Source organism: Salvelinus alpinus, chromosome 3, assembly GCF_045679555.1.
Source record: "Salvelinus alpinus chromosome 3, SLU_Salpinus.1, whole genome shotgun sequence".
Taxonomy (NCBI): domain Eukaryota; kingdom Metazoa; phylum Chordata; class Actinopteri; order Salmoniformes; family Salmonidae; genus Salvelinus; species Salvelinus alpinus.
Genome location: NC_092088.1, coordinates 86,364,947 through 86,392,645, shown reverse-complemented (window position 1 = coordinate 86,392,645; position 27,699 = coordinate 86,364,947). Strand labels below are relative to the sequence as shown.

Sequence of the window (27,699 nt, the reverse complement as noted above, 5' to 3'; positions counted from 1 at the left end):
AAACTTATTGGATAATGAGTGAAAGTTCCACACACATCTCATACCCAAGACATGCTAACCTCTCGTTATTGTAATGGTGAGACGTTAGCCTCACTCATCATTATCCAAAGTGTTTAGAAACATATTGTATTTTTTACAATAAGTGACTGCAATGACACTACATTATAAAATGACATCAGCTTGTTGTAGTCCTTGTGTGCTATAAATATGGGACCAAATACTGACTACTTCAATAAACAAGTGAATTTGTCCCAATACTTTTAGTTCCCTAAAAAGTGCTTTATTTCTAAAACGGTTCACCCGATATGGATGAAAATACCCTTAAATTAAAGCTGACAGTCTGCACTTTAACCTCAGTCATTGTTTGATTTCAAATCCAAACTGAGTCCCTAAGAAAAATGTATTCACTGAGGACACTGTATAAGAAACTATTTCCACCCATACATTAAATTAACAATCAATGGCTGTGGGGAAGAGTCTAGGAAGGAAAGAACGTTTATTTTTATTTTTGGTGGATTTGTTTTAAAATAGTTATTTCGCCTTGCTGAGGATCCCATTTTTACAGTTGGAGATTAAGCTTACGTCCCAAATGGGATGTAGAGGGTATGGGCAGCACTGATTGGTTGACAGAGTCAGACAGGTGTGTTCCGATTGGAGAGCCATGGAACTGAAGCATATCCAACCGAGGAGAGACAACGGTCCGATCTCACTCCCTGCTGCTGAATGCACACACACACTTTCTGGTCCTCTGCTATGTACAAACAATATTACATCTTTAAGAAATGCTGTGAGATTAGTATGTCCTAGATTCATCAAACATAACATGGTAATGTTTACACAGGATCTTAAAATAGAAGGGAGTGCCTGCGTTTGTACGTACACACTGCTGAAACTAAAGCCAGCGTCAACCTGTGAAGTGGGCTTATCTGGTACTTCAGTTTATTACAGAATCTCATATGTGCAAAAAAGTTGTCCATTTATCACAATTTTAGTGCATTTAACACACACCAACATGTATGACTAAAGCGTGTTGTGATATGGCAAGGACAACAAAGACATGTATGCATGCCCTGAACCTACAGTGCATTCGGAAAGTATTCAGACCCCTTGACTTTTTCCACATTGTCACATTCTAAACTGGATGAAATTAAAAAAAAACTCAAAATGACAAAGTGAAAACATATCTTATTTACATTAGGATTCAGACCTTTTGCCATGAGACTCAATTGAGCTCAGGTGCATCCTGTTTCCATTGATCATCCTTGAGCTGTTTCTACAACTTGATTGAGTCCACCTGTGGTAAATTAAATTGGTTGGACATGATTTGGAAAGGCACACCTGTCTATATAAAGTCCCACAGTTGACAATGCATGACAAAGCAAAAACCAAGTCATGAGGTCAAAGGAATTGTCCGTAGAGCTCCGAGACAGGATTGTGTCGAGGCACAGATCTGGGGAAGGGTACCAAAATATTTCTGCAGCATTGAAGATCCCCAAGAACACATTGGCCTCCATTCTTAAAATGGAAGTTTGGAACCACAAAGACTCTTCTTAGAGCTGGCTGCCCGGCCAAACTGCGCAATCAGGGGAGAAGTGCATTGGTCAGGGAGGTGACCAAGAACCCGATGGTCTCTGACAGAGCTCCTCTGTGAGATTGGGAAAGTTGTCCTTCTGGAAGGTTAACTATCTCTGCAGCACTCTACCAATCAGGCCTTTATGGTAGAGTGGCCAGACGGAAGCCACTCCTCAGTAAAAAGGCACATGACAGCCCACTTGCAGTTTGCCAAAAGGCACCTAAAGACTCTCAGACCATGAGAAGCAAGATTTTACTCTTTGGCCTGAATGCCAAGCATCACATCTGGAGGAACCCTGCCACCATCCCTACGGTGAAGCATGGTGGTGGTAGCATCTTGCTGTTGGGATGTTTTTCAGCGGCAGGGACTGGGAAACTAGTCAGGATTGAGGGAAAGATGAACGGAGCAAAGTACATAGAGATCCTTGATGAAAACCTGCTCCAGAGTTCTCAGGACCTCCGACTGGGGCGAAGGTTCACCTTCCAACTGGACAATGACCCTAAGCACACAACCAAGACAATGCAGGAGTGGCTTCGAGACAAGTCTGAGTGGAGACTTGAACCCGATCGAACATCTCTGGAGAGACCCGAAAACAGCTGCGCAGCGACGCTCCCCATCCAACCTGACAGAGCTTGAGGATCTGCAGATAATGGGAGAAACTCTCCAAATACAGGCGTGCCAAGCTTGTAGCGTCATACCCAAGACTCAAGGCTAATCGCCTCAAGGTTCTTCAACAAATTACAGAGTAAAGGGTCTGAATATTTATGTAAATGTGATAATTTTTTCCCAAAAAAATCTTAACCTGTTTTTACTTTGTCATTATGGGGTATTGTGTGTAGATTGAGGGGGGAAACTATTTAATCCATTTTAGAATAAGGCTAATGTAACAATCTGTAAAAAGTCAAGGGGTCTAAATACTTTGAATGCACAGTATGTGTTTGTAGGTGCAGTATATTCATGTATTGGCAAGAGACTGCTGAAGCACCTTCCACCCTTCTTGTCGTACTTGAGTTGAATGCAATGCCATCTCTGACCAGCAACATTCTTTCTTTGGAATGAGTTATTTGCTGGAGGAGAACTGTGCTGTAGGGATGATATTGGTAATGTGAGTGGTCCCTGGGAGCTGGGAAGGATCTTGCAGTTGTAAGGCCATCTCCTCAGTTCAGTGGGACCCCATAGCTGGAGCTTCTCTTAATCTCAGTCTGTCCAATCATCCAGCGCACACCAACTGACACTGAGAATGGAATAGAGAGGAAAGGGATGAACATACTGTATGCTGAGGCGAATATTATGAAGTCTGGTTACATTATCCAGTGGAAATGTTTGACCAACTTTTTCAACGGTATGATTTGTGCCAACACTATCGTGTAAGCGGTACCAACCAATGGCATTACAGTCATGCGATATTATTCAGTACTTTCCAAGAGGAAGGAACAATCTGTTCTTGCTGTTGGTCCGTTTCAAAATATTTGGTAAACAATGGATAAGATTGAGAATGTACTAACAAAAAGACCTTTTAGCAAGAGTTAGTCACACCTGTCACAAAGCGGCCCTGGTTGAAGGCGAGTTTAGTCACGAAAAAGAAAACAGGGCTTGCAGTTGGATGTACGACGCCTCCTAGCGGCCATGTTGGAAGACCATCGCATTAATTATTCTGACAACAGCCGAGTGGCTACCCCAAACAGCTTAAGTGCCTAAAACTAGTGGACTCATCACCACAATCATTTTCTGTTGAGTAACAAGGCAGCAAAGACAACGGGGGGAAAACGTTTACAGATTCGCCGCAATCATGAAACACCGTTGGTGAGAGAAGTCTCAAGAACTGTCAGAAAAGTTAGGAAAACACCTGGCCGTCAAGCCCTCAATCCAGACAGCTGTCAGTAACAGGTCTGCTACTGTACGATCAATTCATCACTAGTAAATCAAGTCTGATTTTCAAGTTTAGTTTGGTTGAGAACAAGTTCTCGTTTACAACTGCGACCTGGCCAAGATAAAGCAGAGCAGTGCGACGAAAACAACAGTTACATATGGGATAAACAATCATACAGTCAATAACACAATAGAAAAATCTGTATACAGTGTGTGCAAATGGAGTGAGGTGGTAAGGTGGCCTTTGATAAACAATTCATGCAATTCGACTACACATGATTGCCCATACGAGGGGGGGGGGGCTGTAAATACTGCGTCCAAAATACCACAGCCGACTGCAGTTACAGCAGTTTCAAAACGGCAATCTTTTTTTTGTAAGGGTGGATAAATGACCAGAATCTTTTTTTTAATACGATGGTAGCCTAGGCCTACTCTACTAACACTGACAACAGATGAATAAAAACGACCTTGTCTTGAATGCAACCAGCTTTTGTCAAAAGTATTTTTTTTGTTTTGCATTTATAGATAACCGTAAACCTTCTGCCTAAATTCTAATCTGCTACAAAATGTCATAGGACTTTAATTTGACAATATCTGGATCCCTTCCAGCCCTAGCCATGACCATGAAAAGGGTAGACGCAAATTGTACAATATGACCTACATATAGTCTGGAGGACATTGTTGTCCAAAAAAAAAAAAATCCTCCAGTGATTATCATATGATTATTCATAAGAGGGAAAATGTATGGACATTACAGGGCAAAGGCCTCAATGTGCCAAGACAACCTGCTGTGTGACTGTTCCAGTCCAACAATAGATTGAATCTTTATGACAAACACCTGAATGAATTAAACACAACCAAACAATCAAGAGCCCTGATGGTATAGGTGACCTGAAGAAGCGATAGTCTAACATCAGGTGTGCTTTTCATATGTTTATGTACTGTAGGTTCACCAGCTGGCCTCAAGATGGGATTCCCACTGAAGATGAGAAATGCTGCAACATCAGTTTCTACTACTTTGTCATTTTCCAGACATGAAAAGGAGACAACCCTCAATTATACGAGATGGTTGTCATATGCTGTGCTTTGGTCAATCTGAATGATTCTGTTGTGCCATTTGAGTAGAGCACCTTCACCTTGTCGTCATGACAAAGGTGCCCCCTTAAACCATATGAATATATCAAATGTAATGTGCAACATGTAATAGACTGTTGTTGCTATTGTAAACATACAGTTTAATAGGATATATTGTTGTCTGGGTGAAATGAAACATATCGTCTCATCTCTGCTGAGACGAGTCCCATTGAATAAGTATCTTATAGCCCAACTCTTATTTCTTTACAATTTAAACACATTTCGCATAGACAATGTAATTGTGGTAGTCTTAGGCAAACCATCTTCATTATCACAGTGCCACTCAGATGTTCTGGGAGAAAAGTATCTTGACTTGGTAGTTGTGTGTTTTAAGCTAATGATCACATCTCCTTCTTTCAGACATTTCACCACCTAGATTACAAGGGTTGGATTTGAACCAAAGCATGTACAAAATCCAGTATAATGATTAGCCTCATATACATTGTCTAATGGTATGGTTTTTAAATTGATAACATAGCTGAACAATATGTAAACAGTGTGTGAGTTAAGCTATTCTCTGCTTCAGATGCAATGTCAAGGGGTGAATAGCAAATGCCCATAAGGATAATGCCATCATACTATAGGCCAGTGGTTCCAAACTCCAGTCCTTGAGTACCCCCAACAGTACAGTTTTATTGTAGCCCCAGACAAACACCTGATTCAACTAATCAGGCCCTCTGAGTTGAATCAGGTATGTTTGTCTGGGGCTACAACAATGTGTGCTGTTGGGGGAACTGGAGTTGGGCTGTTGGGGGAGCTGGAGGACTGGAGTTTGGAACCACTGCTGTAGGCCTGTGGCTGCATTGGTGTTGCATGTCATTATCAGCTACAAAATGGGTTCACATGGCTGATATCCTGAGAAATAGTGGCAATCAATTACAACTAATTGTAGAGCTTATGACTGAACAAAAAGGTCATGTTCATTTGAGAATACGACACAGAATTGTGATCTGTGATTAATCAACACTAGTTCATCTTGAAAAATAGTTAATTAAAACAAGCTTAAACACGTAGCTTACTTGTAGTTTGAAATTATAGGAAAGTGTTGATTCTTTGAAGATTACTTACTAAAATGTCTAACCTTTACATGTAAGTTAACTGTTATTACTAAAGCAAAAATTACATCTCCACTGCAATGGAGGCACTTTAATTGGGGAGAACAGGCTCATGGTAATAGCTGGAGTGGAATGGTATCAAGTACACCAAACACATGGTTTCCATGATCTACAGTGGGGAGCACACTTGATTATTAACTACTTAGGTGTGTTAGTACTGGAACAGAAGCCTGCACCCCCAGCAGGGTTGCCCTGCTCCAGTTGTAAAATGTGTATACATTGTGTAACCTTTAAACTATATTTGCTAACATACTGTAGGTACACATAATCCATGGCATACAAGGATGTACCCTTACTCTCTTGGGACATTCATCTGCAGACGGATCCATAGCGCTCTGTAGCTGAGGACAGAAAACGTCAAAGAAACAGGCTTCATTGTACTCTAATTAGACAGCACTGAAAATTGTGTTGAAATATCTGTCCTCAGTTTCTCGCTAGGGACTCGAACTGGAGAATAGTTTCATGAGGTCCTCCCACAAAGGTACTTGCCCTATCCAGAGTAGCCTACTCTGCCTTCTCTGACAGCTAGCTAATCCTTTCACCCTCTATGGCTGTTAGCTAGCAAACTGGTGATATTTAATTCACATAGCTAGCTACACAGTATGTAATGTTAGCTAACATTGTGTTAGCCTGCACACTAAGTTTCTGTAGCAAACTAGCTAGCTAAAAATACAGTTTGATCATTTTCATAATATATTTACTTAATTGAATAAGTTCTCCCACTGCCTCCGTTTTCTGGGTCCTTAGAAAAACTAAATAATGGGCAATCTTCCAAGTTTTGGGTGGTAGCAAAACGCAGCTAGCCATATGGACGACTGAAGGACTTCAACATGGCGCTTGGTGCGGTTGCTAGGTTATTTGTGACGCAACTGCAAGCCCTCTATAGTGAACTTGAATAATCTTGGCTGGCTACATTAAAATTGTCTCAAGGCCGGATTTGGCTCGGGGGCCACTAGATGATGACCTCTGAAGTATATACCAATAAGACCAACCTGCAGAGCAGAAGCCCACGGTGGCCAGTATGGTGAGAATAGACCCAGAGTTGACCAGCTGGACCAGGAGGAGGTAGAGGGGGTATAGGAGAAGGCAGGTCCAGCCTATCCAGTTGATCAGGGCCCAGGGCCCACGTGGAGGCGTGACTACAGGGCCAGGGAAACACCCTGTCTGGCTGTAGTCCTCCTGGAACTGGTCCTAGAAGCACAATACATGAGCACATCAGCAACCTAACAAACAGGAGCATAGTCCATTGGCTTCACAGCCATAACCACAAGAAAGTGGGAAGGGAGGGGTTCAAAGTCCTTAAAGCTGTCTTTTTGTATATCTGATATAGTATATGGATCTCTTTAATGCAGTGCAATTTAGTACTAATCTAATGGGCCACGGGTACATTTTACAGATTGTGCAAGTGCTGCTGCCATGTTGTGTTGCTGCCATGTTGTGTTGCTGCCATGTTGTGTTGCTGCCATGTTGTGTTGTGGTTTTAGGTCTCTATATAGTGTTATTGTGATGCGTGTTTTGTCCTACATTTATATTCTATTTATTTTTAAATCCAAGGCCCCGCAGGAGGCCTTTTTACCAGGCCGTCATTGTAAATAAGAATGTGTTCTTAACTGACTTGCCTAGTTAAATAGAATAAAAATACATTGATGAAAGTGTTTGGGTCATAACTTGGTTAAATATATATATATTTTTAAATGGACCATTTTAACATTGTCTCCAAGAGCACATGTTCAACTTCATTAAAAAAAACAAGTTCCCATCTCAAGAGGTTAAATAAAATGTTTTATATAGTGTGCCAAAGTGCCAAATAAAGTAACAGGGTTGACGATTTCTTAAAATCAGCCATAAATCCCCATGTGACGGGGGAATGGAAACTTTTGTGCAACGGAGTGGCAATTGAATGCAAGCTTCACAAAATTGTTTTAATTGTTAAAACATTTCTAGCCTGTCTATGGGTAACAGAATGGCCAAAAAGAGTAGAATCAGCTTTTACACTATGATTTCACTATTCGATGTTCAATGGAAAACATTCATTTGTAAAACTTTTTTTTTAAAGGAATAGTTTCACCATATTAAACCGAGAGTTCAGTTCACTTAACAGGGTTGACCATAAAATGAAGGACAGATGTAAATGCTGAATTTTAGCACTTTAGCAAGCCTTTATTAATATTAAAAATCATATTTACTGAATTCGCCATGCGGTCTATATTAAAGGGCACTTAATAAAACATGCTTTAAAATCCAATATTGGTGCACAATTTCCACTTAAAATATCAAAGGGATGCAAGAGGCACTTTTGTGGAATGACCTGGCAATTTACATCATATAAAGTGTAAATTAAGCGAGTTTGAGCTTTTAGCTTTGTCCTTGGTGCTTACTGCACTCCAAAGAGCTGGCTGTTCAAAACATAAAGCTCTATCTAATCTAATCCAGATGCATGGCACTATAATAATACAATGAATCAAACTAACAGGGAAGAAAGCGTTTGGTGCAGAGTGCTGGTGAATTAAACATTGGGGACAGAACAAAGGTATAATGTGAAGAGTAGGTATTGACATTAAACTAATTTAAATGGAGAGTTTTAGCTTTGTCCTTGTTTTTAGTCCTTTAATAGTGAACAAATAGATGCAAACTCTGCACCTTGTGCAAATGCTTAGTTAGTAAATCTGGTCCATAGTGTGATCCCTCTCCTCAATTATAACACTACCTTCTCCTGGTAGAGTTTGTGAAGCCAGGAGGAACATTCAGCCTCATCTTCTGGTACGGACTCCAGAGGGATTCTCCTAGAAACGGGGAGGCATAAGCGACAGGGAGCAGAAGAGACAGGTAGGCTTTCAGCTGTCCAATTCAATAGAACTTTATGGTCCATTAAAATACACTGAAAAAAATATAAACGTAACAAGTGTTGTTCCCATGTTTCATGAGCTGAAATAAAAGATCCCAGAAAAGTTCCATACGCACAAAAAGCTTATTTCTCTAAAATGTTGAACACATTTGGTTACATCCCTGTTAGTGAGCATTTCTCATTTGCCAAGATAATCCATCCACTTGACAGGTGTGGCATATCAAGAAGCTGATTAACAGCATCATTATTACACAGGTACACCTTGTGCTGGGGACAATAAAAGTCCACTAAAATGTGCACACACAATTCAACAGATCTGAAGTTGGAGAGTGCAATTGGCATGATTATTTCTCTAACATAAACCGACTGCAATGTCATTTTAGAGAATTTGGCAGTACGTCCAACGTCGTGTGGGCAAGCGGTTTGCTGATGTCAACGTTGTGAACGGAGTGCCCCATGGTGACGGTGGGGTTATGGCATGGGCAGGCATAAGCTACGGACAAGAAACAGTTTTTCTTTTAATGTCGATGGCAATTTGAATGCACAGAGATACCGTGATGAGATCCTGAGGCCCATTGTCGTGCCATTCATCTGCCGCCATTCCCTTGTTTTTCAGCAGGATACTTTAAAGAAAGCTCAAGGTCATTGGCCACAGATATATATATATTTTCACCTTTATTTAACTAGGCAATCGGTTAAGACCAAATTCTTATTACTAATGACAGCCTAGGAACAGTGGGTTAACTGCCTTGTTCAGGGGCAGAACGACAGATTTTTTACCTTGCCTGCTCGGGGATTCGATCTAGCAACTTTTCGTTTACTGGCCCAACGCTCTAACCACTAGGCTACCTGCCACCCCAATGCACGGGTCCACGTCACAAGTATCTGTACACAATTCCTGGAAAATGAAAGTGTCCCAGTTCTTCCATGGCCTGCATACTCACCAGACATGTCACCTATTGAGCATGTTTGGGATGCTCTGGATCTGTATGTATGACATCGTATTCCAGTTCCCGACAATTTCCAGCAACTTAGCACAGCCATTGAAGAAGAATGGAACAACATTCCACAATCAACAGCCAGATCAACTCTATGTGAAGGAGATGTGTCCGGCTGCATGAGGCAAATAGTGGGCACACCAGATACTGACTGGGTTTCTAAACCATGCTCCTACCTTTAAGGCATCTGGACCAACAGTTTCATATCCGTGTTCCCAGTCATGTGAAATCCATAGATTAGGGCCTAATGAATTTATTTAAATTGACTGATTTCCTCATATAAGCTGTAAGTCAGTAAAATCTTTGAAATTGTTGAATGTTACGTTTATATTTTTGTTCAGTATAAGTCCAATAAGCCAATATAAGGGCCTTGAAATCAGTGAGTTTAGCCTCTAACCAATGGCCATCCCATGTTCCACTCACAGCCCAGCTTGCGATAGAAAATGCAGGCTGAAATTCATTATTAAATACCTTATGTATAAATCTGGATGATATTTTTTCCCGTTGATAACTCCCAGCAAGGTTGGTGTTTCGTTGTTTCTGAAATTTAGTGTACAACAGTACACCGCAGCAACTGAAGGGGTTACAGAGACAAAAACATTAAGTTGTCAAAAGTTCATTGGCATCAGTCTTTATCCAAAATAATGCAGAGATATACAATCATGAGTCATGACATGAGTAGCATTTGGTCATTCTGGAGCTCCCCAGGGTTCCGTACCTGTCCCTCTGAGGTTCTGGACGGCTACCCAGAAGCCCTTGGTCCTGGGCAGGAGGTGGTGTTTGAGTTTAGGCAGGCCTTTCTTCTCTGCCACCTTCATACTGATCTGATGCTTCTCCTCTGTGAAGCGTGTTCCCTCACAGTGGAGCAGGAACTGGCACACAGAGATTCACTGTAGTGTCACTGCTATGTTTTGACTGACCAACCAACCTGCATACTCATATTGATTGTGTCGATCAATACAATCTTATAAATTAACAACCATACTGCATATGCATGTTTACATAGTACCAAAGAAAGTTTGGAATAAGGAGTTTGAAAAGACCGGTTACATCCTCTCATGAACTATACATGCCCAGTCAACTTTGGACTATTAAGTGTCAATCATTATTGATTGTGTTCGAAGGCTCACCCAGAAGTTCTCGGGGTAATCCCGTAGGTTCTGAAGACTCTGGACAAAGCTCCTCTCATCCTCCTCCCACTTCCTCTTAATAAACACCATCTCCAGGAAGTACCACATCCAGCCAATCACAGGCAGGTACGACAACTCTTTCTTGGCTAAACATTTGGAGGCCTGGAAAGGGAAAGATTATTCAAACACAATAACACAGAGGGCATCAAACAACTTCTGAAAATCTTAGTCTCTTCTCAGTCTTGATGCAATTCCTTGCTTCCCACCTTCTTCGACAGTATTGGAGGACAAGTTCCAAGGTCCCTCCCATTGGACTTTCTTCTCCAATGCGTTTTGAGACGGAGATAACGAGAGAGGATGCGAGAAATCTAAGACAGATGAATTGACAAAAATCCCTGTTCTCTTACCCCAAGGACCCCAAATCTGTCACAGAAGGTCCAGCCACACAGAAAGTCTATTTCAAAGTTGTGGTTAAGGACGATGATGGCGTTCTCTTTGCCGTAGATTTGGTAGTTCGCTGGGTCTGTGTAGAAAGTTACTTCAGTGCCAGACCACCACTCTAGGAGCGCCACAGACTCTGGGGAACACACAACACAACATAACATTAACATAACACAGCACAACCTAGCCTAGCAGAGCATAAATAATAGACCACTGTGTCAGCAGCTACAGTAACTTTATATTTCAGTTATTGCACAACGTTAGAGTATAGCCCCTGCAGCATCAGTTAAGTGAAACAATAGTGAAAGAGAGTGATATCCTACTCACGGCTGGTGAGGGAGTATCCCAGTTTACAGTTGATCCGCCGGGCCAGCTGCTTGTTGATTGGCCAGAGGGGCAGAGTGCAGATCTGTAATAGGTTGACCAGGAGACCGCTGACCAAGAACCCATAGCAGATGATCAGGGTACACAAGAACTGGCCCTTCAACCACTGTACCAGACCCATCTACAGGGGAGGAAATGAGAGGAGTTTATTAGGCATAATAAAGATATAGTTGATGCACAGCAGGTGACATAGGAACCACTGCACCAGCCCCATCTTTCCATTGGAAGCTAGACCCTGTTGGTATGAAAACAACAGAAATCTGACCACACCTTCTGCTCTGATTGGAAAATGACTTGAGGTGAAAAGAAGCTCATCATTCAGCTGGCCAGTTCTTTCAGATCAGAGGACAGATCTTTGAGACAGTGCCAGACATTTCAGTCATTTAGCAGATGCTCTTATCCAGAGCGATTTACAGGACCAATTAGGATTAAGCACAGAGATTTTTCACCTAGTTGGCTCGGGGATTTAAACCAGTGACCTTTTGGTTTTGGCCCAACACTCTTAACCGCCGCCACAGACAGATCCAATCTCGTACAAACATCCAATATCCTGAACAACATACAATAGCCAAGTCTGAAAGACGGATACGCATCAATGAGAGAAATTGCAGTTATCAGTACAAGTCTTCCTCATTAAACAACCAGGATCACCTGAAGCATGCACAGAGCAATGTAAACATGCAGGAGCTGGCCTACTATGCTCTGCCTGCATGCATTTACATCGTGTGCGCATGCTTCTGGAGACAGAAACACCACCAGTGTTTTGAAAAGTCTGATTAATAATACTTTCCTGTGGATATTTTGTCTCAAATTCCCAAAGGGTATGAGGACCAACCACCCAGAAAACCAGTTGAGCAGGGTTCCCCAACTGGCTGACCAAATTTGCCCCCCCCCAAGTTTTCTGAGCAAAAAATAAAAAATAAGGGGCCTCCCGGGTGGCGCAGTGGTCTAGGGCACTGCATCGCAGCTTGGTTGGGTTGTGCTTCGGAGGACGCGTGGCTTTCGACCTTCGTCTCTCCCGAGCTCGTACGGGAGTTGTAGTGATGAGACAAGATAGTAATTACTAGCGATTGGATACCACGAAAATTGGGGAGAAAAGGGGATAAAAAAATATATAATAATAATAATTTTGTGTGTGAGATATTCATTTTTGGACATAAGACAAAAAAAAAAAAACACCAGAAAATCAGCTCCAAGTCATTTTAAGTTAAGAAATCTGTTCAAGTATTCCCACGCATAGAGAGATTTGACATGATCATATGCAAATGTAAGCAAGCTTTGAAATGATATTTTAGTCAAACATATCCGTTTGGGTATCTCGCGGTCAATATGCAGTCTACAAATTGTAATTATGTTCCAGCCCCCCGACCATCCACTCAAGAAAAAAAAAAAATATATATATATATACAGTGGGGAGAACAAGTATTTGATACACTGCCGATTTTGCAGGTTTTCCTACTTACAAAGCATGTAGAGGTCTGTCATTTTTATCATAGGTACATTTCAACTGTGAGAGACGGAATCTAAAACAAAAATCCAGAAAATCACATTGTATGATTTTTAAGTAATTAATTTGCATTTTATTGCATGACATAAGTATTTGATCACCTACCAACCAGTAAGAATTCCGGCTCTCACAGACCTGTTAGTTTTTCTTTAAGAAGCCCTCCTGTTCTCCACTCATTACCTGTATTAACTGCACCTGTTTGAACTCGTTACCTGTATAAAAGACACCTGTCCACACACTCAATCAAACAGACTCCAACCTCTCCACAATGGCCAAGACCAGAGAGCTGTGTAAGGACATCAGGGATAAATTGTAGACCTGTACAAGGCTGGGATGGGCTACAGGACAATAGCCAAGCAGCTTGGTGAGAAGGCAACAACTGTTGGCACAATTATTAGAAAATGGAAGAAGTTCAAGATGACGGTCAATCACCCTCGGTCTGGGGCTCCATGCAAGATCTCACCTCGTGGGGCATCAATGATCATGAGGAATGTGAGGGATCAGCCCAGAACTACACGGCAGGACCTGGTCAATATATATATATAAAAATCAACCCACGGCTGAATCTAGTTGATGATCCCTGTGGTGGAGTAAGTTCAAATATTATTTGATTCAACATTCTGTCTTGGAGAGGTCCTGAAAGGGACATTTCCAAATAGTTTAACTGCAATTTATATTATAGACGTGAATTGCGAAAGCTAATTTAAAAATAAATAAAAAAATCAGGCAAAGTTCACCCCACCCTTGCTCCAGAACAGTGGGAACTACCCTTATGACTCATCTCTCGCTCTCTTGACCGAGGCTGACCTCCCCCTGACCGTGGCTGACAAAGTGAAGCGCTCTCTGCCCTCCAAAGAGCTGGCTGTTCGGTTGACAACATACTCATACTAGAATCAGGACAGAAACAGTCTTGGTTCCAAAAGTCTTGTTTGATAGGAACTTCTTGTTCATGTAGAATGATCACAAGCACTCACTGTGTCAAACCTGTTCACTGCATAAGAACTGTGAATAGGAATCTTCCAATAGAAAAGGTAACCATTGTATAATATATGGTAGCATTGGAAATAGTTGATAGTCCGCAGAACTCACTCTGTTTCACCTCCTAGCTGCTCAACAGGGCACGTCTAGGCAGACAACTGTTTTTGCACGTACACATGGTCTGACTGCTATCTGATGACTATACAGAGTTGTGTACATATTATCTCAACTAACTGGTGCCCCCACATTAACTCTGTACCGGTACCCCCCTGTCTTTAGCCTCGCTAATGTTATGCTGCTCTTTAACTTTGTTACAGTTTTTTATTACTTATCCATTTTTTACTTAACACTTATTTTTTCTTAAAACTACATTGTTGATTAAGGGCTTGTAAGTAAGCATTTCACTGTAAAGTTGTACTCAGCATGTGAAATATACTATTTTATTTGATGACACACCCTGCTAGGTTACACTCTGGGAACTACTACAGTATATACCAATAGCAGACTGGCCTTACTGCACCACACCACAATACAATCTACTATGGAGGAATTTACCACAGGGGAGTGGTTGTGTACAGTAGCATATCTGTGGCGACCTGTCATTCAGGGCAGAGCCCCCCCATTTTTAGCATACACATGCATATAAAATGTAGTTTCTTTTTTTGGTGGGGGCTTGCCTGTTTTGCATGTTATTTTGGCATTAATACGTGTCACATATCAGTTCGAAAATAATGTAAAGAATATAGAGTTAATAAAGCCGCACACAAACATGGTCTCTTTTGCTTTCTTGAGTAACGCAGCTTCAAAATGCAGGTGTTTCAGCCTAGCTCAGTGCTTTCTGTGGTGGTAGGGCAAGCAGGCAGAAAATACAGAGCGTTGCGCCGTGATTGGCTCAGTGTTCTGTCACTCATGGGGACACTACGTCACCACCAAGTCTAAGGGTAGAGCTAGAAAAGTCAAACCCCTTGGGTGCTGCCATAGTTACATTAGAAGTCCCTATCCAAGAAAGCTCAAGGTCATTGGCCACAGATATATATTTATACCTTTATTTAACAAGGCAAGTCAGTTAAGAACAAATTATTATTTTCAATGACGGCCTAGGAACAGTGGGTTAACTGCCTTGTTCAGGGGCAGAATGACAGATTTTTACCTTGTCAGCTCTGGGATTCGATCTTGCAGCCTTTTGGTTACTAGTCCAACACTAACCACTAGGTCAACAGTAGCTTTGATTGGACTGATGTCAATATCATACTTTCAAAATCTTCGCTAGCAGTCATCATCATGAATCAAGTCGACAATCTTTTATTTATTTGATCTTTATTTAACCAGGTAAGCTAGTTGAGACCAAGTTCTCATTTACAACTGCGACCTGGCCAAGATAAAGCAAAGCGACACAGAGTTACACATGGAATAAACAAACATGCAGTAAATAATACAATAGAAAAAGTATATATACAGTGTGTGCAAATGAGGTAGGATAAGGGAGGCAAGGCAATAAATAGGCCATAGTGGTGAAATAGTTACAATATAGCAATTAAACACTGGAGTGATAGAGGTGCAGAAGATGTGTGCAAGTAGAGATACTGGGGTGCAAAGGAGCAAAATAAATAACAGTATGGGGATGAGGTAGTTGGATGGGCTATTTACAGATGGGCTATGTACAGGTGCAGTGATCTGTGAGCTGCTCTGACAGCTGGTGCTTAAAGCTAGTGAGGTAGATATGAGTCTCCAGCTTCAGTGATTTTTGCAGTTCGTTCCAGTCATTGGCAGCAGAGAACTGGAAGGAAATGCGGTCGAACGAAGAATTGGCTTTGGGGGTGACTAGTGAAATATACCTGCTAGAGCGTGTGCTATGGATGGGTGCTGCTATGGTGACCAGTGAGCTGAGATAAGGCGGGGCTTTACCTAGCAAAGTCTTGTAGATGACCTGGAGCCAGTGGGTTTGGCGACGAGTATGAAGCGAGGGCCAGCCAACGAAAGCATTCAGGTCGCAGTGGTGGGTAGTATATGGGGCTTTGGTGACAAAATGGATGGCACTGTGATAGCAAATTGGATGCAGTCTGAGTAGAGTGTTGGAGGCTATTTTGTAAATGACGTCGCCGTTTTTGTAAATGACGTCAAGGATCGGTAGGATAGTCAGTTTTACGAGGGTATGATTGCCAGCATGAGTGAAGGATGCTTTGTTGCGAAATAGGAAGCCGATTCTAGATTTCATTTTGGATTGGAGATGCTTAATGCGAGTCTGGAAGGAGAGTTTACAGTCTAACCAGACACCTAGAACTCAGGAAGCCATCTCCTGAAACACACACACACAATCAAATAGAAACTACAACACAGAAACTGGGGAACGTAACAGTAGTTAGAACCGTCCAAAGTAGTGATGCAGGACGGGTGGGCAGGGATCGGTTGAAGAGCATGCATTTAGTTTTACTTGCATTTAAGAGCAGTTGGAGGCCACGGAAGGAGAGTTGTATGGCATTGAAGCTCGTCTGGAGGTTAGTTAACTTCTTATGGCTGCAGGGGCAGTATTGAGTAGCTTGGATGAAAAGGTGCCCAGAGTAAACTGCCTGCTCCTCAGTCCCAGTTGCTAATATATGGATATTAATATTAGATAGAAAACACTCTGAAGTTTCTAAAACTGTTTGAATGATGTCTGTGAGTGTAACAGAACTCATATGGCAGGCAAAAACCTGAGAAAAAAATCCAACCAGGAAGTGGGAAATCTGAGGTTTGTAGGTTTTCAACTCATCGCCTATCGAATACACAGTGGGATATCAGTCAGTTTGCACTTCCGACGGCTTCCACTAGATGTCAGTCTTTAGAACCTTGTCTGATGCTTCTTCTGTGAAGTGGGGCCGAAGGAGACGGGAATGAGTAAGGTCTGCCATGAGCTGACCATGCTCTGACCATGCGCGTTCACATGAGGGAGCTCTGTTCCATCGCACTTCTGAAGACAATGGAATTCTACGGGTGGAACATTATTGAAGATTTATGTTAAAAACATCCTAAAGATTGATTCAATACATCGTTTGACATGTTTCTACTGACTCTTACGGAACTTTTTGACATTTCGTCTGCTTTTAGTGAACGCGCTTCGTGACTTTGGATTTGTTTACCAAACGCGCTAACAAAAGAAGCTATTTGTACATAACTGATGGACATTCCCGAACAAAACAAACATTTCTTGTGGAAGTGGGAGTCCTGCGAGTGCATTCCGGCGAAGATATGAAGATTTATAATGCTATTTATGACTTCTGTTGACTCCACAATTATTGAATATTGTGCTTTTGCCGTAAAGCTTTTTTGAAATCTGACACAGCGGTTGCATTGAGAACAAGTTTCTTTAATTCTATGTAAAACATGTATCTTTCATCAAAGTCTATGATGAGTATTTCTGTTATTTGATGTGGCTCTCTGCAATTTCTCCGGATATTTTGAAGGCATTTCTGAACATGGCGCCAATGTAAACTGAGGTTTTTGGATATCAATATGAACTTTATTGAACAAAACATATGTATTGTGTAACATGAAGTCCTATGAGTGTCATCTGATGAAGATCATCAAAGGTTAGTGATTAATTTTCTCTCTATTTCTGCTTTTTGTGACTCCTGTCTTTGGCTGGAAAAATGGCTGTGTTTTTCTGTGATTTTGCGGTGACCTAACAATCGTTTGTGGTGCTTTCGCTGTAAAGCCTTTTTGAAATCGGACACTGTGGTGGGATTAACAAGAAGTGTATCTTTAAAATGGTGTGAAATACTTGTATGCTTGAAGAATTTTAATTATGAGATTTGTTGTTTGAATTTGGCTCCCTGCACTTTCACTGGCTGTTGTCATATTGAACCCATTAACGGGATTGCAGCCCTAAGAAGTTTTAACAGTGTCTAAAGAGCCAGAAGTATACAGAATGTTGTCGTCTGCGTAGAGGTGGATCAGAGAATCACCAGCAGCAAGAGCGACATCATTGATGCATACAGAGAAAAGAGTCGGCCCGAGAATTGAACCCTGTGGCACCCCCATAGAGACTGCCAGAGGTCTGGACAACAGGCCCTCTGATTTGACACACTGAACTCTGAGAAGTAGTTGGTGAACCAGGCGAGGCAGTCATTTGAGAAACCAAGGCTGTTCAGTCTGCAGATAAGAATGTGGTGATTGACAAGAGTCGAAAGCCGATGGCCAGTTCGATGAATACAGCTGCATAGTATTGTCTCTTATCGATGGCGGTTATGATATTGTTTAGGACCTTGAGCGTGGCTGAGGTGCACCCATGACCAGCTCGGAAACCAGATTGCATAGCGGAGAAGGTACGGCGGGATTCAAAATGGTCGGTGATCTGTTTGTTAACTTGGCTTTTGAAGACCTTGGAAAGGCAGGGTAGGATAGATATAGGTCTGTAACAGTGTTTGGGTCTAGAGTGTCTCCCCCTTTGAAGAGTGAGATGACCGCGGCCGCTTTCCAATCTTTGGGGATCTCAGACGATACGAAAGAAAGGTTGAACATGCTAGTAACAGGGGTTGCAACAATTTTAGAAAGATAGGGTCCAGATTGTCTAGCCCGGCTGATTTGTAGGGGTCCAGATTTTGCAGCTCTTTCAGAACATCAGCTATCTGGATTTGGGTGAAGGAGAAATGGGGGAGGCTTGAGCAAGCTGCTGTGGGGGGGGGGGGGGGGGGGGGGGGGTGCAGGCCTGTTGACCAGGGTAGGGGTAGCCAGGTGGAAAGCATGGCCAGTTGTAGAAAAATGCTTAATTATCACAGATTTATCGGTGGTGAGAGTGTTTCCTAGCCTCAGTGCAGTGGGCAGCTGGCAGCTGGGAGGAGGTGCTCTTAATCTCCATGGATTTTACAGTGTCACAGAATTTCTTGGAGTTTGTGCTACAGGACGCAAATTTCTGTTTGAAAAAGCTAGCCTTTGCTTTCCTAACTGCATGTGTATATTGGTTACTAACTTCCCTGAAAAGGTGCATATCGCAGGGGGCTATTCGATGCTAGTGCAGTACACCACAGGATGTTTTTGTGCTGGTCAAGGGCAGTCAGGTCTGGAGTGAACCAAGGGCTATATCTGTTCCTGGTTCTACATTTTTTGAATGGGGCATGCTTATTGAAGATTGTGAGGAAAGCACTTTTAAAGAATAACCAGGCATCCTCTACTGACAGAATGAGATCATTATCCGATCGATTAGAAAGGCTGCTCACTGAAGTGTTTTAGGGAGCGTTTGACAGTGATGAGGGGTGGTCGTTTGACCGCGGACCCATTACAGACGCAGGCAATGAGGCAGTGATCGCCCAGATTCTGGTTGAAGACAGCAGAGGTGTATTTGGAGGGCAGGTTGGTTAGGATGATATCTATGAGGGTGCCCGTGTTTACGGATTTGGGGTTGTACCTGGTAGGTTCATTGATAATTTGTGTGAGATTGAGGGCATCAAGCTTAGATTGTAGGTTGGCCGGGGTGTTAAGCATGTCCCAGTTTAGGTCACCAAACAGCACGAGCTCTGAAGATAGATGGGGGGCAAGCAATTCACATATGGTTTCCAGGGCACAGCTGGGGGCAGAAGGTGGTCTATAGCAAGCGGCAACGGTGACAGACTTGTTTCTGGAAAGGTGGATTTTTAAAGGTAGAAGCTCAAATTGTTTGGGCACAGACCTGGATAGTAAGACAGAACTCTGCAGGCTAACTCCGCCCCCTTTGGCAGTTCTATCTTGTCAGAAAATGTTATAGTTAGGGACATTTCAGGGTTTTTCGTGGTCTTCCTAAGCCAGGATTCAGACACTGCTAGGACATCAGGGTTGGCAGAGTGTGCTAAAGCAGTGAATAAAACAAATTTAGGGAGGAGGCTTCTAATGTTAACATGCATGAAACCAAGGCTTTTACGGTTACAGAAGTCAACAAATGAGAGCGCCTGGGGAATGGGAGTGGAGCTAGGCACTGCAGGGCCTGGATTAACCACTACATCAACAGAGGAGGAGTAGGATAAGGGTACGGCTAAACGCTATAAGAACTGGTCGTCTAGTACGTTCGGACCAGAGAGTAAAAGGAGCAGGTTTCTGGGCACAGTAGAATAGATTCAAGGCATAATGTACAGACAAAGATATGGTAGGATGTGAATACAGTGGAGGTAAACCTATGCATTAAGTGACGATGAGAGAGATAGTCTCTAGAAATCTACTGGCAAATCCTTTTTAATCCTTGTCATACGAAGAGAAATAATGAAGAGAAATTATAGATCCATCAAAACCTGAGACATTTTATCTGCCATTGGACAAACATTACACAACAAGTTGAGTGGTTTGGAAGCAGCATTGGCTAACTGCAAGCATTGCAAAGCAATCATTAACCTGATATTCAGTGGAGTGGCTGTGTGGTCCCAAGTCTAAGATTAAGGGTCTCTTTTCCTAGTTTAAAATTATAAACATTCAACATTGGCCATTCTGTCAATGAAGCAGGGTTTAAGCCGCGCTCAAAACTTCTTAACTCAGAACTGAAAAATCTGACTTTAGTGTGTTCAAGACAACTGGGAACTCAGGGAAAAACGAGCTACGACTAGGAAAATAAGTTTTGAACTGTCATCCAACTCGGAATTGTAAATCCGGAACTCGGGCCTCTTTCTAGAGTGACAACCTGAAACTCACTGACGTCATCATGAGTCAAGCTTTATTTTTCCAGAGTTCCCAGTTGTTTTGAAAGCACCATAAATCCAGAGAATGACAGACTTTGATGACAAAGTTTGATGTCAAAATTTGCCCACGAAGGACCACCACGCCACCTTCCTGTTGACGTGAGCACATCACAACAAGGCTAGTCCAAAAATGTTTTGTATGCGGCTGCATAAATGATGTAATATGCCAGGGAGATATGTGCATGTTGGGCTACTAACGGCTTTCTACACATGTGCCTCACCTTAATAAATTTGGTCACTTTATTTATTTAACCGTTAACTAGGTAAGTCAGTTAAAAACAAATTCTTATTTAAAATGATGGCCTACACCGGCCAAACCCGGACAACGCTGGCCCAATTGTGCGCCGCCCTATGGGACGTGCCTTAAAACGGGATATGGTAGTAGGTACCAGGGGCACTGGTTTGTGTCAATGTAACAGTATAACTTTAAACAGTCCCCTCGCCCCGACACGGGCGCGAACCAGGGACCTTCTGCACACATCAACAACAGTCACACACTGAGCGTCGTTACCCATCGCTCCACAAAAGCCGCAGCCCTTTTGCAACACTACTTCTAGGTTTCAGAGCAAGTGACGTAACTGATTGAAACGCTAGTAGCGCGTACCCGCTAACTAGCTAGCCATTTCACATCCGTTACATCAACATGGGCCAGCATCCGTGTGGAACACTTGAAACCTTGTAGAGCCCATGCCCCAACAAATTGAGGGGGGGGGGGGTATTACAAAGGTGTTCCTAATGTTTGGTATGTAACCACAATGTTTTTTTTCTACAGATGATTCTAAGCAAATGCATCCCATGACATCTTCATGTCAAATAGGTCTTGGTTTCTATCTGCAGGGCAATGACATTTCATTAGAGCGAAATTACTTAAATTAAATAAATTGATTTCAAACTATAGCCAAAATTATTTATCTCCTCAACAGGTTATTTTGGTGATGATAACAATCTCGTAAATGATATACTTCAAAGTCATAAAGTATATTTCAATGATTGAAATCTTCCAGACTATGGCTTTAATTGTAATCAATAATCTTACCAAAGACTCTTCCAAGTAGTCTAGTTGTATTATAATAACAATACAGGAGTAGCCTAATATGACAGAGTGGGGGGAAAAAACACATTTAGATAACCATAATAAAAGTTTGTTACAGTACCTACCTTGTCCGTTGTCCCTGGCTTTGGTTCCTTTCTAGCAGCGATAAAGCTGTCCAGACACTGACGGAAATGTTGTCTCCAAACTGTCTGTCTGTCTGTAGGCTTGATCAGAATGAGCATTGAGGAACGGACCAAAAGTGTTTGAGAGATGTCCTTATGTCCCCAAACTAACTCCTTCAATCTAATTATAGGAACACCCGCCGCCAGAAACCCCACCTGACAACACGCCACTTTTATTTGGCATTTTCTCAATTGGTCAAAGTTCGACCTCTCCGGTTTCAAAAGGAGGCGAGGAGAGGACGGAGCAGAGGACGCGAGTAATCGAGAAATCAAATGATTCTCCGCATTCGGGGGGGTTGCATTGGGTTCGCCTACCCTACGTGTTTATTACAGCTGATGTGAGGAAATCCCTCTTGCATGTGCTCGCTGCTGCTGTGTGTAAAAAGTGTAGAAAGTAGAAACTTCTCGTGCAGAAACAATAGGCTGGGTTAATGACTTTGCCACTTGCCCAGATAATGACAACCCAAACAATGTAGCGCCACTGCTGAACTTTCTGTCTTAACTTTCTATTTCATTATTCGGCCTGTAGCTCCCTCTACTGGCTGATTAAGTGTAATGCATTAATGAAGCGCTTCCTACAAAGCTGTGTACTAGGGCTAGGCTTCTACAGTATTTGATCTGCCTATGATATTTAGTAATAGTGTGTTAGTTGACTGCTTCTCTATGTAGCATTCACATGTTATATTACCGTTGGACTTGTTTAGAAAACCTTCTAGAACAGTGGCTGACAGCAGAGTGATGGTATGCCTACAGCCTCTCCCTCCATAGTTATTTCCTTGAATGAAGATATCTACATTTAGTGAACCTAGGTTATTTCTCTCTCATTGTTCCAAAAGTAGAAGCCACGGTCTCATACAAGGCATCTAATAGTGGCATCTGAGAGAGAGCGTGAAGAGAGAAAGCTAGATGCCCTGGCCTTGGAATCAAAAAACATCCTCATGAGAGCCAGTAGAGGGTACCAGAGATTTATTAAACAGAGGTTCCTAGAGGTATCCTCAGCCCCAGTTCGCAGAGGTTCCTAGAGGTATCCTCAGCCCCAGTTCACAGAGGTTTCTAGAGGAATCCTCAGCCCCAGTTCACAGAGGTTCCTAGAGGTATCCTCAGCCCCAGTTCACAGAGGTTCCTAGAGGTATCCTCAGCCCCAGTTCACAGAGGTTTCTAGAGGTATCCTCAGCCCCAGTTCACAGAGGTTCCTAGAGGTATCCTCAGACTCAGTTCACAGAGGTTCCTAGAGGTTTCCTCAGACCCAGTTCACAGAGGTTCCTAGAGGTATCCTCAGACCCAGTTCACAGAGGTTCCTAGAGGTATCCTCAGCCCCAGTTCACAGAGGTTCCTAGAGGTATCCTCAGACCCAGTTTATAGAGGTTCCTAGAGGTATCCTCAGACCCAGTTCACAGAGGTTCCTAGAGGTATCTTCAGACCCAGTTCACAGAGGTTCCTAGAGGTATCCTCAGCCCCAGTTCACAGAGGTTCCTAGAGGTATCCTCAGACCCTGTTCACAGAGGTTCCTAGAGGTATCCTCAGCCCCAGTTCACAGAGGTTCCTAGAGGTATCCTCAGACCCAGTTCACAGAGGTTCCTAGAGGTATCCTCAGACCCAGTTTATAGAGGTTCCTAGAGGTATCCTCAGCCCCAGTTCACAGAGGTTCCTAGAGGTATCCTTAGCCCCAGTTCACAGAGGTTCCTAGAGGTATCCTCAGACCCAGTTTACAGAGGTTCCTAGAGGTATCCTCAGACCCAGTTTACAGAGGTTCCTAGAGGTATCCTCAGACCCAGTTTACAGAGGTTCCTAGAGGTATCCTCAGACCCAGTTTACAGAGGTTCCTAGAGGTATCCTTAGCCCCAGTTCACAGAGGTTCCTAGAGGTATCCTCAGACCCAGTTTACAGAGGTTCCTAGAGGTATCCTCAGACCCAGTTCACAGAGGTTCCTAGAGGTATCCTCAGCCCCAGTTCACAGAGGTTCCTAGAGGTATCCTCAGCCCGAGTTTACAGAGGTTCCTAAAGGTATCCTCAGACCCAGTTTACACAGGTTCCTAAAGGTATCCTCCGCCCCTTTATAATTATTTCAAAGTGCATCCCTCCTTCTTCCATTACTTCACCTGTCCAATCATGATCACTTCAATGAAGGAAGGAAGCAAGGATACACATGATATTTGAACGGGGCCCCTTTCCAGAAAATACATGTTGTCCTGAGGAATCTGTCAGTAAATAGGTCAAGGAGTCTGGTGACTGTTTCACCTTGATGCCTGTGTGTGTGTGTGTGTGTGTGTGTGTGTGTGTGTGTGTGTGTGTGTGTGTGTGTGTGTGTGTGTGTGTGTGTGTGTGTGTGTGTGTGTGTGTGTGTGTGTGTGTGTGTGTGTGTGTGTGTGTGTGTGTGTGTGTGTAGGCGTGTGTGTGTGTGTGTGTGTGTGTAGGTGCAGGCGTGTGTGTAGGTGCGTGAGACTGGGCATGTGTGTAAGCATGTGTATGTGTGTTATTTTGACTCAGGCCAATTTAAAAGGCTGCCCTCCAAGACCTCATTGAAGCTGATGGAGCTCTATAGAGGTAGCCCTTAAATACCTTAATGAAGCTGATGGACCTCTATAGAGGTAGTGTCACGCCCTGGCCATAGAGAGGTTTTTATTCTCTATTTTGGTTAGGCCAGGGTGTGACTAGGGTGGGCATTCTAGTTTCTTTATTTCTATTTCTTTGTTTTTGGCCAAGTGTGGTTCCCAATCAGAGGCAGCTGTCTATCGTTGTCTCTGATTGGGAATCATACTTAGGCAGTCCTTTTTCCTTCTTTCATTTGTGGGTTCTTATTTTTGCACTGGTTGTTGTTTTGCCCTGCAGAACGTCACGTTCGTATGTTGTTTTGTTGTTGTTGTCAGTGTTCATTAAAGAAATAAATAGAATGAACACGTTCCACGCTGAGCTTTGGTCCACTTCTTCCCATGACGATTGTGACAGGTAGCCCTTAAATACCTGAATGAAGCTGATGGACCTCTGTAGAGGTAACCCTTGAAGACCTAATTGGACTTCTTTAGAGAATAATATACCTTTATTGGGGTATATGAACTTACACTATGACGGGAATAGGGCGCCATTTGGGATGCAGAAATAGTTACTGTAGTATGGAAACTTACTCATAATCCTAGCAGGTGTGTGTGAAAGGTAGGATATGGGAGAGACATAAACACCCTCAACACAGTCCAGACAGGCACCACATGTTGCACAGAACCTGCACCTGAAACAAGAGTGGGTTAAGAGTGGCTGGCGCTGGGTGGATGGTGATGAATGATTACAGGATAGTCTGTGTATCTGCTAGTGTGAGGAGAGAGATACAAGGAGAGGGAGAGAGAGAGGGGGAGAATGAGAGAGAGGGAGGGAAGAGGGGGAGCGGGAGACAGGGTGGGAGAGAGAGGGAGGGGGAGAGAGAGAAAGAGAGAGAGCAGGCGAGGGGGTAGGGAGGGAGGGAGGAAGAGAGAGAGAGAGAGAGAGAAAGGTGGAGGGGGAAGAGAGAGGGAGGGAGGGAGAGAGAGCGGGGGAGTAGGGTCGGAGAAAGAGAGAGACAGAGAGAGAGAGAGAGCAAGAGGGGAGAGAGGGGGAGGAGAGGGAGAGAGAGGGAGGAGGAGAGGGAGAGAGAGAGATACAGGAAGGAAGATGGAGAGGGGGAGAGAGATAGACAGAGAGGTAGAGGGAGGGAGAGGGAGAAAGAGAGAGGAAGGGAGAGGAAGGAGAGTGAGAGAGAGGGAGGGAGAGGGAGGAAGGGATAGAGAGAGAGAGAGAGAGAGATGGATGGATGGATGGATGGAATGAGGGAGGGAGAGGGAGAGAGGAAGGGAGAGGGAGAGGGAGAGAGGAAGGGAGAGGGAGAGAGAGAGGGGGAGAGAGAGAGAGACGTACTGCCAAATTCTCATTCAATTACCTGGCAATTATCAGAGCAGTTGCAATACCAGGCAGTGATGCAACCAGTCAGGATGCTCTCGATGGTGCAGCTGTAGAACCTTTTGAGGATCTGAGGACCAATGCCAAATCTTTTCAGTCTCCTGAGGGGGAATAGGCTTTGTCGTGCCCTCTCTCAACCTGCTCCACTACAGCCCCATCGATGAGAATGGGGGCTTGCTCGGTCCTCCTTTTCCTGTAGTCCACATTTATCTCCCTTGTCTTGAGCACGTTGAGGGAGTGGTTGTTGTCCTGGCACCACACACCAGGTCTCTGTCTCCTCCCTCCTCCTCTCATTGTTGTTGGTGATCAGGCCTACCACTGTTGTGTCATCGGCAAACTCGATGATGGTGTTGGAGTTATGCCTAGCCATGCAGTCAAGAGTGAACAGGGAGTACAGGAGGGGACTGAGCATGCACCCCTGAGGGGCCCCCGTGTTGAGGATCAGCAGGCGAATGTGTTGTTACCTACCCTTACCACCTGGGGGTGGCCCGTCAGGAAGTCCAGAATCCAGTTGCAGAGGGAGGTGTTTAGTCCCAGAGTCCTTAGCTTACTGATGAGCTTTGAGGGCACTATGGTGTTGAACGCTGAGCTGTAGTCAATGAATAGTATTCTCAAATAGGTGTTCCTTTTGTCCAGGTGGGAAAGGGCATTGTTGAGTGCAATGGAGATTGCATCATCTGTGGATCTGTTGGGGCGGTATGCAAATTGGAGTGGGTCTAGGGTTTCTGGGATAATGGTGTTGATGTGAGCCATGACCAGCCATTCAAAGCACTTCGTGGCTACAGACGTGAGTGCTACGGGTCGGTAGTAATTTAGGCAGGTTACCTTAGTGTTCTTGGGCACAGGGACTATGGTGGTCTGCTTGAAACATGTTGGTATTACAGACTCAGTCAGGGACAGGCTGAAAATGTCAGTGAAGACACTTGCCAGTTGGTCAGCGCATGCTCAGAGTACAGGTTCTCGTATTCCATCTGGCCCTGCGGCCTTGTGAATGTTGACCTTTTTAAAGGTCTTACTCACATTGGCTATGGAGAGCGTGATCACACAATCATCCGGAACAGCTGATGCTCTCATGCATGCTTCAGTGCTACTTGCCTCAAAGCGAGCATAGAAGTAATTTAGCTCATCTGATAGGCTTGTGTCACTTGGCAGCTCGCGGCTGTGCTTCCCTTTGTAGTCTGTAATAGTTTGCAAGTCCTGCCACGTCCGACGAGCGTCGGAGCCGGTGTAGTACGATTCAATCTTAGTCCTGTATTGATGCTTTGCCTGTTTGATGGCTCGTCGGAGGGCATAGTGTTAGAGTCCCGCTCCTTGAAAGCGGCAGCTCTACTCTTTAGCTCAGTGCAGATGTTGCCTGTAATCCATGGCTTCTGGTTGGGGTATGTACGTACGGTCACTGTGGGGATGACGTCATCCATGCACTTATTGATGAAGCCAGTGACTGATGTGGTGTACTCCTCAATGCCATCGGAAGAATCCCGGAACATATTCCAGTCTGTGCTAGCGTAACAGTCATGTAACTTAGCATCTGCTTCATCTAACCACTTTCTTATTGACCAAGTCACTGGTGCTTTCTGCTTTAGTTTTTGCTTATAAGCAGGAATCAGAAGGGTAGAATTATGGTCAGATTTGCGAAGTGGAGGGTGAGGGATAGCTTTCTGTGCGTCTCTGTGTGTGGAGTAAAGGTGATCTAGAGTTTTTTCCCTCTGGTTGCACATTTAACTTGCTGGTAGAAATGAGGTAAAACGGATACTAGTACAGATTCCCTGTCTTAGGTCAGTTAGGATAACCACTTTATTTTAAGAATGTGAAATGTCAGAATAATAGTAGAGAGAATGATTTATTTCAGCTTGTATTTCTTTCATCACATTCCCAGTGGGTCAGAAGTTTACATACACTAAATTAGTATTTG

At 43.4% G+C, this 27,699-nt stretch overlaps 1 protein-coding gene across 3 annotated transcripts; it reads right to left on the bottom strand.

Moving 5' to 3' along the window:
- Window positions 1-479: 479 nt before the first annotated feature.
- Window positions 480-22,030, bottom strand: LOC139571479 (1-acyl-sn-glycerol-3-phosphate acyltransferase delta-like). 3 transcript variants are annotated; one of them, XM_071394400.1, is made up of 9 exons: window positions 21,807-22,030; window positions 11,433-11,610; window positions 11,072-11,241; window positions 10,665-10,826; window positions 10,253-10,406; window positions 10,006-10,108; window positions 8,399-8,474; window positions 6,684-6,882; window positions 480-2,807 (listed from the first exon to the last, which is right to left on the bottom strand). In XM_071394400.1, the coding sequence occupies exons 1-9, from the start codon at window positions 21,921-21,923 to the stop codon at window positions 2,731-2,733; spliced, it is 1,236 nt and encodes a 411-aa protein (XP_071250501.1). In that variant the 5' UTR covers window positions 21,924-22,030; the 3' UTR covers window positions 480-2,730. The 3 variants fall into 3 exon arrangements, with proteins under 3 accessions (XP_071250501.1, XP_071250499.1, XP_071250498.1); XM_071394398.1 differs by having other exon boundaries at window positions 21,803-21,941; XM_071394397.1 differs by lacking the exon at window positions 480-2,807 and adding an exon at window positions 5,909-6,032 and having other exon boundaries at window positions 21,807-22,026.
- Window positions 22,031-27,699: the final 5,669 nt, after the last annotated feature.